Source organism: Cervus canadensis, chromosome 24 (genome assembly GCF_019320065.1).
Source record: "Cervus canadensis isolate Bull #8, Minnesota chromosome 24, ASM1932006v1, whole genome shotgun sequence".
NCBI classification, from domain to species: Eukaryota; Metazoa; Chordata; class Mammalia; order Artiodactyla; family Cervidae; genus Cervus; species Cervus canadensis.
This window is the reverse complement of record NC_057409.1, coordinates 10,240,562-10,257,422: the sequence shown is the minus strand read 5'-3', so window position 1 is coordinate 10,257,422 and position 16,861 is coordinate 10,240,562. Positions and strand designations below refer to the sequence as shown.

General features: G+C 40.1%; 1 protein-coding gene across 1 annotated transcript in view; it reads right to left on the bottom strand.

The window, feature by feature from the left end:
• Nucleotides 1-16,861, bottom strand: part of STX12 (syntaxin 12) — a 30,583-nt gene that overhangs the window by 2,493 nt on the left and 11,229 nt on the right. The window contains exons 2-8 of the mRNA XM_043444980.1: nt 16,411-16,480; nt 14,622-14,721; nt 9,233-9,370; nt 7,023-7,066; nt 5,303-5,408; nt 833-905; nt 63-145 (exon numbers count right to left, since the gene is read on the bottom strand). Coding sequence (XP_043300915.1) covers nt 63-145; nt 833-905; nt 5,303-5,408; nt 7,023-7,066; nt 9,233-9,370; nt 14,622-14,721; nt 16,411-16,480 — 614 coding nt within the window. The remainder of the gene's footprint in view (nt 1-62; nt 146-832; nt 906-5,302; nt 5,409-7,022; nt 7,067-9,232; nt 9,371-14,621; nt 14,722-16,410; nt 16,481-16,861) is intronic.

Below are 16,861 nucleotides of genomic sequence, written 5' to 3'. Positions count from 1 at the left end.
GTGACTCTGATGGCCCCCAGAGTCTACAGCACAGAGTGACTTTCTTTTGTACCTGCTTTTACCTGATAGTAAGCAGCTCGCTGTAGCTGGTCAGTGGCTCTTTCTACATGCACCTCTGAGCTTTCCACGTTGGCTTCTATGCTGTCTGCAAAAAAGAAGGGCAGTGGATGTTTTACCACAGTCAGATGTTTCAAGACTGCAAACTGAAGAGAATTCTGATGCTAAGGATCCTGTTCACCACCATCACTCCAGCTATCCAGCCATGAGATCAAAAGTTACCAGCCCCATAAGAGAATAGCCCTCTTCTTTGGAAATAAACACTGAAGAATTATTTAGACGTAGAGGGTTATGAAGTATGCAAATCATCCACAAACAGTTCAGAAAAAAATCAGGTAAATACACAGAAAGAGTGCAAATAAAAAGCAAATGTGGTAGAATGTTAACAAGAAGTAAATCTAAGTAAAGCTTATAAAGGAGTTCCTTGTTATTTTCATTTTTGCAACTTTTTGTGAACTTGAAATTATTTCCAAATAAAAAGTTTTTTTAAAAAGGGTTTCAAATCCCATAGTTGTGCAAGTTTCTGAAGATAAAAACTGAGAAGCTGACAGCTATTCCCTAAACAACCAAAGACTTACCATGAGGCTACGGCAAGTAGCTATTCATGGAAGCCTCATTTTAACTCCCACATTTGACAATGTAAGAAAATTGCTAAGAAAATGAATTTAGTGATTTTTAAATGGTATTCCTAGATTCCTAAGACACAGCTTACTGACTTCTTTGCATACAAAAACTATCCACTCACCTTTATGTTAAAGGTATCAATAATACATACCAATGAGATCACCTTGGTCGTGGATCATCATGGCCAAATCTTTAAATATCTGATTGACATCCAAAATATCAGCCTAAGGAACACACACACAAAAAAATTAACCAACATTAAGTAACATGTTGGAAGATTCATTTCCTCTACTTACCTAAAGTTCTGGCTACTAACAACACATGTGTTTTTAAAGCTTATAAATCAGGCTTTCTTTATAAACAGAAAATGAAAATGAAGTTAATTTATTAATACTTACTAAATGACTTCTGTATGCAGAGTACTATGCCAGGTAGGAAATTAGAAGCACAGTCTCTTGGAGCCTGACTATCAGTTACAGAGGACTGTTAACCCTCCACAATCTTGTTCAACCTTAAGAACTTCTCTGGACCTCCCTACTAAAATGTGGACAATGACAGTACCCATCTCATAGGATTTTCAGAAATACTAAATAAAAAGGTCTTAAAACTATGCAATAACCACTTCGTAAGTGTTAGCTATTATTAACTATTACTTAACTGGTCCTCTGGAGAAGGAAATGGCAACCCACTCCAGTAGTCTTGCCTGGAGAATCCTGTGGACAGAGGAGCCTGGTGGGCTGCTGTCCATGGGGTCACACAGAGTCGGACATGACTGAAGCGACATAGCGTGCATGCGTGCGTAACTGGTCCTCATGAAAACCCAATAACACATGTATTATCTCCATTCTACAGAAGAGGAAAGTCAAGGCTCAAAGAGGTTTAATGACTTGTCCTAAGGTCTCACAGCTACACGTGGCAAAACTGAGAATTAAAAGTTCATGATGGGCTTCCCTGGTGGTCCAGTGATAAAGACTCCATCTGCCAAGGCAGGGGACACACGTCTGATCCTTGGCCTGCACTCTAGAGCCTGTGCTCTGCAACAAGAGAAGCCACCACAATGAGAAGCCTGTGCACCACAACGAAGAATAGCCCCAGCTCTCTGAACCTAGAGAAAGCCCTCGGGTAGCAATAAAGACCCAGCATAGTCGTAAGTAAATAAATAAATAATCTTTTTAAAAGTTCACGATGTTTGAATTAATCATTCAGTAACTCTTATGAAGTAAATGTCTTCTTTGAGGATAATGAGGCTCAGAGAGGTTATGTAACTTGTCTAGTCACACAACTCATCAGTGAGGAAACATAAGTTCTGCAGCCAGGATTATATTCCTAAAGCCCATGCTCTTTCAATAAGCAATGTGCTGCCTCTCAGATGCCACAATAAAAAAATGATACCTTCAAAGCAATGACTTCCTAATCACAACTTGGCAAGAACAGTTCTAGCCAGCACCTCCATTACTTGTTAAGAGTCTACTATAGTTAGGACAGTTGGCTAGTTGCTGTGAATATAAAAGGGCTTAATAATAGTTATCTGGAGGTGGAGGTGGGGTGGAGGGATCAGTATACAATAAGAGAAGTATGAAGAAAGGGTATTGTATGGTAAATGACTAATAAATGGTATAGTATTTACCTCAAGCAGAGAAGGAAGATTATGGCAGAAGAAGCAGGACTTAAGAAGACATATACATAGAAAGGTAACTGGGTTAAAGAACAAACAGCCCAGTTTGGCTATAACATGGGTGTGATATTATGATTCATAATAAGAAATATATATTTGAAAAAAAAAAAAAAAGAAATATATATTTGATCTTTGTCCCAATCCCAGCACAGAGCTCCTAAAATTTTTTTCTAAGTGATAAAAGAGATAAAGATGTCCTTTTTTATTCAAAACAAACCCTTTCAACCACTCCTGAGTTTATGTTAATAGCTTGGCTTTTGGAAAACCCCTAAGGATAGGGGCTAGTTGCCAGGGGAACCAACCTGGTGTTTAGTTGGTTGGAACTTTCAGCCCCAGTTCCGACCTCTGGGGAGGGGAAGAGGGCTCAAGGTTAGATCAATCACCAAAGGCCAATTATTTAATCAATCATGCCCATGTAACCAGAAGATCAGAGAGCTTCTTGGTTAGTGATCACATGGAGATATGGGGAGTGAAGTGCGCCTGGAAGCCATGCATGCGTGCGAGCTCAGTCACTTCAGTCGTGTCTGACTCTTTGTGACCCTATGGACTGTAGCCCACCAGGCTCCTCTGTGCATGGGATTCTCCAGGCAAGAATACTAGAGTGGGTTGCCATGTCCTCCTCCAGGGGATCTTCCCGACCCAGGGATCGAACCCGCGTCTCCTGAATCTCCTACATTGCAGGCGGATTCTTCGCCGCTGAGCCACTGGGGAAGCCCCATGGAAGCCATGTACCCTGGCCATATACTTTGCTCTATGCATCTCTTCCGTCTGGCTCCTCCTGAGCTGTATCCTTTTATAATAAACCAGTAAATGAGTAAACAGTTTTCTTGAGTTCTGTGAGCTGCTCCAGCTAATTAATCAAACCCAAGGAGGGGGTCGTGAGAACTTCCAATTTCCAACCTGTTGGTCAGAAGCACAGGTGATAACCTGGATTTGCGACTGGCACCTGAAGTTGCTGAAAGGGGGTCAGTCTTGTGGGATTGAACCTTCAATCTGTGGGATCTGAGGCTAACTCCAGGAAGACAGTATTAGAACTAAGTTGCACTGTAGCACATCCTGATAATGTGGCAGAATTGCTTGATGTGGGGGAAAAAACACAGATTTGGTGACCAGAGTGTGAGAAGTATAGAGTGGGAGGAGAAGAGAAACACAGGAGTGTGTTGCTGCACTGTTAGAACAGGGTTTGCATGTTAGATGCAGGAAATGACTGGATACGAAAAAGCAACGGCTAAGGAATTAGACCTTGCTTCTGTTGAATGTGAAGTGCCCATTACACTCCTCTCCTCAGCTCCACACATCTCATTCTACTCTCGGCTAGACAGGATTTCTCATGTTAAAGAATCAATTAGATAATTAGTAGCAACAGATGAAAAAGAAAACACATGACATCTTTGAAGTCAAACTTTGGGCTTTCCCCAATGGCTCAGCCGGTAAAGAATCCACCTGTAATGCAGGAAACACAGGAGATATGTGTTCGATCCCTGGGTTGGGAAGATCCCCTGGAGTAGGAAATGACAACCCACTCCAGTATTCTTGCTTGGAGAATCCCTTGGACAGAGGCGTCTGGCACGTCCATGGCGTCGCAAAGAGTCAGACATGACTAAGTACAAGCACAAGGACGAACTGTTTCATCAAAAAAGAGAGGGCAACAACAAAATTCTGTAAAGCAATTATCCTTCAATTAAAAAAATAAAAAAAGAAGTATCAAGAAAAAAAAACAGAGGACTCTAGGGCAGTGTGTCTCAACCTTGACTGTACTTTGTAATCACCTGGGAAGTTTATAAGATAAAAAATGGCCCCACCCAGGGCTTCCTGTGGATTTTTGCCCATTTTTAACCTATAAAAATTTAAGAAAATCACACGCAGTTCAAACTAGTAATTGGTGGGTGGATGAGAAGAGCTGGGGCATTAAAAAAAAAATCTCCAAGTGATTCTAAAAGTGCAGTCAAGGTTCAGAACCACTGCCATAGATGAAAGTCAAGGAGGAGGTCAAAGTTTCTCCTCTCTACAACCCTCCTCCCCTCACTGCCCCCAAGATGGCAGTCTTCCATCTCCATGGAGAAAAGTACTCAAGTTTAAGGATATTTTACTGGTCATCATGCAAAAAATTAAAGTTGGAAACTCAGGTAAGAAAGGCCTTGAGACCTCTCTCTCAACACTCACCTCAAAAATTGTTCCTGTTTCTCTGACTCACTGAAGAGATACCCACAATTTGGGATTGGGCTTTCAGATGCACAAAAATGGAGCAAACTTTTTGGCCTGTCTTTATTCTGGGTTATTCAGACTAAGCAAAGGACTCTCCATAGAGCCCCACCGAACCTAGAGATTGGCACTGAGGTTTGGGACAATGTCTTAATAAAATATTTGCTGGCCTTGCTCTGTTCTCTGTGGGTATTCTCATGCAGACCATATAAAATATGGTGACTGAGGAGGGGGTCCAGATATCCTCATGCACCATGACCAATACCATCCTAGTGAAGTGAGAAAGTTGCTCAGTCGTGTCCGACTCTTTGTGACCCTGAATTCTCTTTGTGGTCTGAATTCTCCACGCCAGAATACTAGAATGGGTAGCCGTTCCCTTCTTCTTCAGGGGATCTTCCCAACCCAGGGATTGAACCCGGGTCTCCCACATTGCAGACAGATTCTTTACCAGCTGAGCCACCAGTGAAGCCCAAGAATACTGGAATGGGTAGCCTATCCCTTCTCCAGGGGATCTTCCCAACCCAGGCATCAAACCAGGGTCTCCTGGATTGCAGGTGGATTCTTTACCAGCTGAGGTCCCAGGGAATCCTGATACGATCATAAGAGTAGTTCATATTCACCATGATTACACTGAGACATAATATGCAAACCATATAACTCATTTCATCCTTTCTCATAATTACTGAGAGAAAAACCAGATTGCAGATACACTGAGTCAAACAAAAAACATGACCTGGCCCTCACCTCCAGCTGCCGAATTGCCGTCTCCCTCTCCTTAATAAGCTCCAGGTCCTGTTCGGTGATGGCCACCTCATCCTCCTGTCTCTGCATCTGGTTCCACTCCTCATGGCTGCAGAGAGACAGGCACATGGGCTGATTCCTCCCCGCAAAGGTGGTCATAAGACGTATCATCTCTGCTGCCAGCAGAGCCTGTCCAAAGACAGTACCAGGCCTCCAACTCCTCTGGTAACAATACAAGTCCCTGGGGGTTACATTCTTCACATCCAGAGGCAAAGAACGGGTAACACCAAGAAAACCAGGTCTCAGCTTTCATGGGCAAAACCAAGAGGAGGCAGAATCACAAGGGATGGGGCTCCTTGCTGTTTCCATTCAGGAGTACACTCTATAATCTTGCTAGACAAGAAGAGGGCAGAGATGTTAAATCTCTGGCCCATTCTCTCCCAGGGCACTCTCTCAAAGTACAAGCTGTGTTGGTATCTCAGGTACTAAATGGGTAGAGAAGAGCAGGTTAAGTGATCTGTCAGTGCTTCACCAATTAGTCTGACAGAATCACATCTCCCGGTTTTCAAGACTCTCTTCGAGGCTGTTAAATGTCTCTTAATAGAAAACCAAAGTAAAAAAGCTAATGAAATGTTACAACTCTTCTTTTCTGGTACCATATTTAGTATTTAGAAGAAAGGCATATGACATACGAGACATGCACTTTGAAAATTCAGTATGAAGAGCCTTTCCAGTAGTACACATAAATCACATGTCATCTCCACAATACTTAGAGAATTTTCTCCATGTTCTGGAGATACAAAGCTGAGAGAGAGAGCACTCCAGGCCTCTGAGGTGCTCATAGTATAGTGGTGGCAAGACAGATGCATACCTGTGACAAAATACTTTATGTTCTGAACTAATACCATCAATACATTTCTATGGAATTAGTTAATACGGTTTGGAGGAGAAAGGAGATGTTTTGTAGATACAAATCGTTTGCTTTTTCTAGGGTTGCCTCCATTTTAGGGGTTAGTAAACAGAAATCCAGGAACTTTGAAGAACTTAAATCTGAATTACAGGTAAAATTTCAACCCTCCTAATTTGTAGGTTTTGGGGCTTCTATTCCTCTTGAGCCAAACCCTCTCCTCAACACACAGACATCAGAGATTTCTTGAAAGTTTTTTATTCACTTTGAAATTATCCCTTTCATAATTCAAAGATCATGGAAAAGCCCACTGTTTTGACTTTTTTAATTTGATGGATTATAAACTACCTACCCCAGGGCTCTTGAGAGTCCCTTGGACTGCAAGGAGATCAAACCAGTCAATCTTAAAGGAAATCAGTCCTAAATATTCATTGGAAGGACTGATGCTGAAGCTGAAGCTCTAATACTTTGGCCATCTGATACGAAGAGCTGACTCACTGGAAAAGACCCTGATGCTGGGAAAGATTGAAGGCAGGAGAAGAAAGGGACGACAGAGGATGAGATGGTTGGATGGCATCATCAACTCGATGGACATGAGTTTGAGCAAGCTCTGAGAGTTGGTGATGGACAGGGAAGCCAGGCGTGCTACAGTCCATTGAGTCGCAAAGAGTCAGACATGACTGAATAACTGAACTGAACTGATCCCAGGGATTCCTTTATTTTTCCTCCTTTTTTTCTCACTGATTTTTAAAATTAAAAGTAAGTATAAAGTATAAAATCCCATCTCAACTATCTACCTTAGAATAATTCCTTTACCTGTCAAAGGAGACGAGCTGTTCCTCTCTCTGCCTCTCCTCCGCCTAGAAAGTAGATGGCATTATTGCTGCTGTTATTCACAAACATGTCACAGACACAGACAGACACACACACACACACACACACACACACATACACACAATGGCCTCCTTTAGCTACAGTATAAAGAAGCAACATCCTTTGGCTCTGATAGGATCTGTAAGATGACACAGGGCTCTGGCAATCTGTCTTGACTAGGAAATGGGTGTAAAGTAGTCAAAAGCCAATCTGCATTCCACTTTGGGTTCAGAATCAAAACCATACTAAGTAGGATGAAGAGAACATGGTAGGAGAAAGGAATAAAAATTAATAACAATGACAACTTATTTTAAAATTTGGAGAGAGGTGGATTAAGGGAAAGAATTAAAAAGGTGCAAGCAAACAAATTTTCAGAACTTGTAAAGATTTTTTTTTTTAAATAGACTTTTAAAGCATATCAGGTTCTAAAGTGACAAACTGACTTCAAAAATCAGTTTAATGATACATTACTTTTGTAATTTAACAACTAAGGAAAAAAGTTAAAAGAGCAATCTATTTTTAAAAAACAACCTTCCGTTTTTCGTGATCATAGTAATCAAAAAGTTAAGCAAAATAAAGAAAATTTCAAAATTCTACCCACCCAGAGGAACACAGTGGGTTTTTTTAAAATTATTATTAGTTTTCACTCTTTCCCCTGATCAAGAAACGAAACACGGCTAGTGTCCTAGAGCCTACCTCTGTGCCCTTCTCCAATAACAACCACCTCCCTCTCCTCCATAGTAACCATTATCCTGACTTTTTGGCCACCATTTTCTTGTATTTTTAAAATATTTATACATATCAATATTTAATATTTTATCTGATTTTGAATTTTACATGAATGGAATTCTACTGTTTGTATTCTTTCATGCTTTGATTGGATCACATTAGATTATGCCAGATCCATCCCTCATGCTAAATATAACTATGGTTCATTTTCTCTGTTGTAATATATTATAGTACCACCAAGTATTTCTCTCTTCTATTGTTAACTGACATTGGAATGTTTCTGATTTTTGACTACTACAAATAATGTTGCTATGAACACTCCTGTACGTATATCCTGGTACAAACACACAGTTCTCTGGGGTAGAACAGCTGGGTCATAAGGTGTGCGTGTGTTCTGAAGTTACAGCCAAAATGTTTTCCAGTGGCTGTTCCAACTCATACCACCACTGGTCAGGTAGGAAAGTTCCTGCTGCATTACATCCTTTGCGTACCCTGGGCTGTTCACTACACTGCAAAAATTATTTGCCAGTATTCTTTGGGGGCTAGGATAAAGGTGTCTGAACAGACACAATTTGTATTTGCTTTTGTCTGGCATGAAGGTACTCGACCAGACCAGGACTACTGGAAGCTTCAGGCTTTTGGGCCATTCAGGTAGTATGAATTTGGGCAGCAAATCTGCCTGAAGGTTACTTTGTGGTACAATTTACTGTGGGGATTTCCCCTCCCTCCTGCCATCCTCAGTGCTAATGCAATTTTTTAGCAGTCTGCTAGGGGAGAAGAGGGCTTACTTTTCATTTTTTTTAGGGCCCAGCTTAATTTGAGCAGAACCTTCTTTTACAATATTCACCTTGCATGGACACATTACTTTGACTTCATGCCATAAGGACATCAAAACTGAATTCACGTTTGCTCTCAGTAAATGTACTCAGCGGAAAAGTAGTTTTTTTTGGTGCTCTGCTTATCTCTATGGGTTCACACTTTCTCTTAGGCTTTGATCTTAATATTTTCATGGCTCTTCGATATTTTTGAGACATTGGGTTGTTAAAATCTAGTATGTTAATTCTTTTCAAAGAGAAGGCTAGTCCAAATAACCTAGCCTGCTACATTCTAGGAAATGGATTTATCCTTTCTTTTTAAAAAGTTTTTAACATAAGATCAATATGACAATGAGAAAGAAAAAAGAAAATTACACATAATTCTACCTGTCATTTTTGTAAATCGTTGTGCATATTCCTTTCCAGTCTTTGACGATATGTACACTTTTTTAACAAAGGTCATACCAATCTGACATTTTCATATCAGCTAATGTCCATGTTTATTATTTGGAGGAATAGTAAGCAAAGACAAATGGTCAAAAAATTTTTTTAAACTTAGGAAAGAACATCCTGAAATTTACAGAGGTCTTCTTTTGGAAATAAACTCACAGAAAGACGAGATCCAGCTCTTGCTCGGGCAATGCTCTCCTTCTCCTTTTCAGACACCCTTCTCTGCACAGCCTGGAAACTGTTTAAGGCTGCAGAGAAGTCATTCATGAGACGTTCCTTCTGAAGTTTCTGCTGGCGCTGGGAAATTAAACAAGAACTTAAAATTTCATATTAACCCAGAATCATTTCATTTTAATTCCCTTTAAAAGCAAAAGTATACCCCCCCTAAAAATTCCCAACTAGGAAAAGAACTGTGAAATAGGCTCTTCCTTAAATGAACGAACTTGCTCTTTTCTAACTCAAATCTCTGGTTAATACTATAAGCCAAGTCAGAGTTTTCCTTCTTTCACTCTGACAAACCTGTGAACTGGGTGTCTTTTACTTTGTAAGGGAATCTCAGAGGGAACCACAGTTCAGAATTTTGGTTCCCAGGAGAATCTAAAAGCAGAATAAACACCTATGGATTTAGACTGGACTCAAACAGAGACTGTTTCCTTGCTAACGTGTTAAAAACTGTATTCATCTATAGTTAGTTCACAGCTTACCTGAACACCATAGAATCATTTGCCTTCACACTGTAGTGAGGTTCAAAATCTTTGAGAACCTAAAAGCTTATTCCGTAGAGTTACAGGCTATGTTTACTTAGTAGCTTACTGATACTATGTCTCAAAAAGCACATACTGAGAGCACTTGCTATAGTCAATTGGTACTACACCTTATACAGAGGCAAGTATAATCAGTAAGAATCCAAGTGGCCAAGGCCTCAAGAGGTGGTGGACACTAAGGGAAGAGTAAGGCATGAATAGCAGAGAGAAGGGGAAAGGCAAAGCCATGCAGGGTAACTGTGAGCAAAGGCACGGCGGCAGAAATTTGCAGAGGATTTACAAAAAGGTAGTTTGACTGGAACCAAAGGTTTTTTTCATGAAAATAGCTAAAAGATAAAATTGAAAAAATAGGGAAGGGGCTGGTCACTGCAGGTTTTATTTTTCTTTTTTAAAGATTTGCTTACTTGGCCACACCAGGTCTTAGTGGCACACACAGGATTTTTGATCTTCATTGCGGCATGTAGGGCTTCCCAGGTGGCGCTAATGATAAAGAACTTGCTTGCCAATGCAAGAGACTAAGAGACGTGGGTTCCACTCCTAGCCTGGAGGATCCCCTGGAGTAGGGCACGGCAATCCACTCCAGTATTCTTGCTTGGAGAATCCCATGAACAGAGAAGCCTGCAAAACTACAGTCCATAGGGTTGCTAAGAGTCAGATATGATGGGAGCGACTTAGCACGGATGCACTCAGGTATGCAGGTTCTTTAGTTGTGGCCTGGGGGAGGTTTAGTTGTAGAATGTGAACTTGGGCCCCCTGCATTGGGAGGGCGGAGTCTTGGCCACTGGACCACTAGGGAAGTCCCCATAGCAGGTTTTATTTTATTTTTTAGTTTATTTTTGGCTGTCCAAGTCTTTGTTGCTTCACGCCGGCCTTCTCTAGAGCAGGGGTTACACTTTGTTGCAGTGCGAAGGCTTCTCAAAGCAGTGACTTCTCTTACTGCGGACCACAGGCTTTAGAGCTCAGGCTTAGTAGTTGTGGCTCACAGACTTAGTTGCTCTGTGGCATGCAGGATCTTCCCAGGTGAGGGACTGAACCCATGTCCTCTGCATTGGCAGGCGGATTCTTAAACACTGGACCACCAAAGAAGTCCACCCGCTGCAGGTTTTAAATGCCAAGCTAATGAGTTTGGGATTCAACCTCTAAATAATCAAGAGCAATGAAGATTTCTATGAGGGGAACATGATGTGTACAAAATGATAACTTAGAAAAATGAGTCCATGATGGTGAACACAATGGAATGGAAAAATGAAATAAGTCAAAAAGATGACCACAATAATCAAGATTTAAGGTTAGGAAGACATGGTACCAGTAATGAGATTTCTTTATGTTCTATAAAGAAATGAATCTAAAAAACATTATGCGACTGGCTGTGGGGAAAGGAGGATAATTTCAAAGGATGACTCACATTTCACACCTGGGAGAGAGATGGTAACACTGAAAGCAAATTTAGATGAGGGACTTTTTATCCTGAGATTTTAATTTTTACATAAAAATTAAATAATAGAGGGGGAAAAAACATCATTCCCCAATCTCACTATCCAAAAATATTATCTTTGAAGTATATTATAAACATTTTCCATGTTAACATACTCTTCACAATTTGGTCTTTGCTACATAATACTCCACTAAGTTGATCTAGTAAATTTTACATAAGCATCCCTTCTAGATTGTTCTATTTTTAACTATTATAAATAAACAAAGCTAAAGTAAGCCCTATTGTAACAGCTAATATTTATACAGTTCTTATCACATATCATATTGTTATAACTACTTTCTATAATAACTCATTTAATCCATATATCTACCTATACTATTAAAGTACCTATTTGACAGATCTGGAAAATGAGGCACAGAGAGGTTAAGCAGTTCACCTAGGATCATATAATAAATGGCAGGGGCAGAATTTAAATCCAGGAAACCTGGCTCCAGAGTGTGCAGCTGGCTTTTTTTTCCTCAGAACTTAGAAACATTTGCATGAGTGGAAGTATTAGGTCAAAAGGCACAAACATTTTTTTATGACAATAAGTACTGTCAGTCAGCTTAGTGAGGGGTTTGGGTGAAACAGGAGGGGTTCATTAGCATATCAAAGAGGAGATGTCAGAGCAGGAATTAGCAATATGGGCCAAGTACTTAGAGGTGCAGGGGCAAGGGATAGAAAAAGATTTGGGGACCACGGTCATAAAAGTCACAGGAAGCTAATAAAAGTAGAAAAGACTCCTGGGGGAGAAAGCATAAAATAACAAAATTACAGGATCACTGGTAGCGCCTTGGGGCACACCCACTTCTAGGAAGACACACAGAGAAAGACGCTGAGACTCAACCTGGGGTAAGAGAGACAAAAGGCCAGAAAGGAGTCACCAGAGTTGGGAAACATGAAAACTATCTTGTCATCTTTACTATGGAAATCATGGGAAGAAAAAGGAAGTTTCAGTAAAGACAGGATGAACAGGAGGATCAAATAAAACAAAGAGAAATGAATAAAAACTCAAAAAAAGTCCATTGGATTTGGCAATTAGAAGATCACTGATAATAGTGCATAAGTATGAAAGAAATGTGAAAGTAGGATGTATGGTTTGATAGTCAAGTAGCAAAAAGATGAGTGACAGGGCTAAGATTAATTAGATAAAGAAACAGTTGAAAAGGAAAAGAATATTCAGCACAATAGGAGGAAGGGAATCCAGGATTTATATTTCACCAGAGGTAATACCTCTGTGGATTTATTTCATGTTCTTAATGATCCAAACTTTGCCAACAAACGTCCATCTAGTCAAGGCTATGGTTTTCCCAGTAGTCAAGTATGGATGTGAAGCTGGCCTATAAAGAAAGCTGAGTGCCGAAGAATTTATGCTTTTGAACTATGGTGTTGGAGAAGACTCTTGAGAGTCCTGTGGACTGCAAGGAGATCCAACCAGTCAATCCTAAAGGAAATCAGTCCTGAATATTCATTGGAAGGACTAATGTTGAAGCTGAAACTCCAATACTTTGGCCACCTGATGCAGAGCTGACTCATTTGAAAAGACCCTGAAGCTGGGAAAGATAGAAGGCGGGAGAAGGGGACGACAGAGGATGAGATGGTTGGATGGCATCACTGACTCAATGGACATGAGTTTGAGTAAACTCCGGGAGTTGGTGACGGACAGGGAGGCCAGGCATGCTGCAGTCCATGGGGTTGCAAAGAGTCGGATACAACTGAGCAACTGAACTGAACTGAATGATTCAAGATAATGGAAGGAAACAAGAAGATACATAATCCAAAAATAATTTCTATTTGATTTTGGAATACATTAGATTTTTTTCTTAAGTAGACTGAACTTTCTATTTTGCTTAGGCTACTATTTAACACTTTGCTGTGTTGCTCAGTCACTCAGTTGTGTCCAACTCTTTGAGACCCCGTGGACTGTAGCACACTCTGTTGACATATCAGACTAAGAGATTCCCTTTTTTTACTGCTAAAACTATCTACAAGTGTGTATTCCCTATGTGCACAGCTGGGAGGAGGAAAGGGGTGATTTGGGAACAATATGAAAGAATGAATGGCAAGGGGAACTGGTCCAGTATGAGAAACAGCCAACACAAATAGCACACAGAGGCAGAGTCAAAGGGTGATTATGTTAAGGTTACTACTTTGTAGCAGGATGACAAAGTACCTAGTTTTGGTTCTTTTCTTTTGGGAAAGGGGATGCCAAAAATCCAAAGATCGAACACATACTTCATTAAACGCCTTGCCAGGAATGAGTTAAACTGATGATTTTCAAACTTTTTGATGGAGATCCAGAATAAAAATGTGACATCTTGACCTAGCATCATATACACACACATGTGTGAAACAAAAGTTTCATGTAACAGTATTTCCCTCAATTACATGGTTACACACTCTGATATTTCTATTCTGTTTCATTTCTTTTAAATGGTGATCACAACACACTAAAATTATTTTATGTTCCAACAGTTACAATTCATAGACAATCCAGGAAGGGGTGTGGTAGGCTTCATCTTTAGAGCCATCAGAGACAAAATATCATCATTTAAAAAATTCACTAATAAAAAACAACGTAAGTTAAGTGCCCCCATGAATGGTATAGAAACTAAAGCAAAATAAAATCACAATAGTCTAAGATAGAGAAGATTTTTGTCCTGGAAGAGACAGGATGTAAGGCAGACCATGAACAGTAGGTTAAAAAGTCAAGCTACAATGGAGGGGACACATTAGACTTTAAGAACAAGTGAAGTAAAGGCATGGCATATCAAGGGAACAATGAATTCCAGCAGAAACTGTGTCTTTAAAGGATTTAAATGGTCACTGAAGAAAATGACCTGAGTAGAGAAATCTATTTCTCAGAGCATTTCCTTAACTGGAAATCTACAAATGACTTGATGTGACATGAAAGTGACTGCAAAGTGAAAAAGACGTTTGCTTGAAATTTATAGACACTGTATACAAGCCAACTAGAATCAAGCCAGAAAGCATAAAGCTGCTAATCAAATCCCAACATGATGCAAACACTGAGATTCTTCTTCAATTAAACCCATTTTACTAATATATTAATATATTACTGCTAATTATCGCAGCAGCTACCCATATTGTACCTGCTAATACCTTGCAAGATCTGGTACATGCACTCTTTCTGTTGTCACAATAGACACTTATCCATTTTATGGATAAGGAAACTGAGGTTCAGTGTGAAGGCCAAGTTTGTTTCACATACCGCCTCTTCAAAAAAAAAAAAAAAAACAGTATTTTTCTTATTCAAAATAAACAAATCAAAACCCCAGAAAATACCAACCTGTTCTGAAGTAGATAAAGGAAGGGGCAAGGATCCCAGTTCCTTCAGTAATTCATTTGTTTCCTTGGCAAGCTGATTTGTAGAGTGTTGTAACTGTTGCCTAAGAGAGAAAAGATATGTTTTAGGATATTCTCATTTCTTGAGAGCTGTTAGCATCAGTCTGTTCTCAGAGTGTCTCATGATGCAGGGAATGAAAGGGCACCTGAAGGAATGGGTTCCCAGATGCTCAGGTTCACAACAAAATTCCCAAAGTACCACCCAGTCAAACTCACTTCAAGTTGTCTTCACGTTAACGAGTAGAAAGAACCTACCTCAATGAAAACTGCTGACTAGGTATTTTAATTCTTTGGGGAGAAAAGAAAAGCATTCTCAGCAGTTCTGATAGAAATACAAGAGCAGCTGCCCCCACACCTCAATCTAATAGTTTTAACATGTTGAACTCTCCAAAAATTCTCACACTGATTTGCCCAAGAGTTCTGCATGGTTACTGTCTGTCACAGTCCACTGACTAGTGACAGAATCCACGCACTGGGGGTTGGATGAAAGGTGCATTAGAAGCACAGATTCTACCCGAGGGAACAACCTCCAAAGATCAACTCCCACGTTTGTGCTTAAAGCTGGTGCTTTTTCAGCTTTATCTTTGGCTCCCTACCTATGCTTTATGCTAGACTTTCTGGTTCTTTCCTCCAAAACAAAGAAGCCCTATATTGTGTTAAAAAAAAAAAAAAAAAAATGGAAGGAGCAGAGGGGGAAGGAAATTAAAGAGGGAAAAATGTGCGGGATTGAAAGGTACTAGAAATACAAAAAAGATTCCTTTCAGTCATGGTTTCTTCTACTATCTGGCCATTTCTGCAAAGGTTTTAAGGGAGGACAGAGAAACCACACTACTAATTACTAATATTTTTTCACTGCAAAGGGATCTCCAAGATAGAAGGAAAAAAAAAAGCAAAACAAAACAAACAACAACAACAACAACAAATGAGAGTCAAAACCAAGAGGGAGTCAAAAAAACAAAAAACAAAAATGGGATTTCCTGGTGGTTCAGTGGTTCCCCCTTCCACCGAACAGGACAGTGGATCAATCCCTGCTTGGTGAACTAAGATCCAACCAGCCATATGGTACAGCAAAAAAAATAACAATAACAAAACAAAACAAAAAAGCCCCCCAAAAGAGTCAATCCGAAGCCTGAGCATCACAGACAGTACTAACATACCCACAGCTACCTCACGTCTCCCTCAAAAAAGCTCAAAGTACTAACAATAAGTCATTCTCTCACTTCCCAATGTCTAGGACAGGAAACAAAAATACTGTCAAAGATGAAAACTAAAACTTCTAACAGCAGAGGCGGAGTCAAGAAGGACGTAATAAAAAGAATCTATTCCACTATTTTCTCCTCGGGTCATTCCGAATACACTTTTCTAATATTATATACAGTTGGAAATCCAACAGATTAGGTGAGCACTGTGCCAACAATGAAGCTCATGTAGGCAGAATGCAGAGTGGTAGGGATTCCCCCTCTACTTCCCTAAATTGTTCTGCTAAGCTGCCCAAGGGAGGAAGAAAAGCAGAGTCCAAGGACTCTGAGAGGCAGGGGAGATCACAACCCATTAATGTATTTTGTTGCTCCTCTTCTAGATCCATCTATGACCTCATGTCCCACTGCCTCTCATGCCCCACTGCCTCTCATGCTGAATCACAGGCCTGAAACCTAAGCTGCCAAGCAGCAAGAGCATTAAGTGTGTCCCCAAAAGGCCCTCACAAATCCCAACCTTGTCAGGAAGCTACTCACAGATTTTCCTGTAGCTTGCTTGAATCCTGCTTAGTTCCTAGTTGGCTCATCAAGTTCTTTATCTGAGCGGCTGGGGAGAGGAGAAAAACAAATTTATTAAAAAGAAAAATACATTCATCACAAGCACCCTGGGGAGGGGGGAAGGGATAAATTGGGAGACTGAGACTGATGTATACATACTACTATATATAAAGTAGAAACCTAATAAGGACCTATTGTATAGCACAGGGAACTCTACTCAATACTCTGCAATGGTCTATAAGGGAAAAGAAACTAAAAAAGAGAGTGTATATATATATGATTCACTGTGCTGTACACCTAAAACTAACACAACACTGTAAATCAATTATACTTCAATAAAATTTTTTTTAAAAAACAAGCACCCTAATTCTCAGATCACTGGTCTCTCCCCATATCCTGAGTAAGTATGTACAACCAATAGAAAGCATGC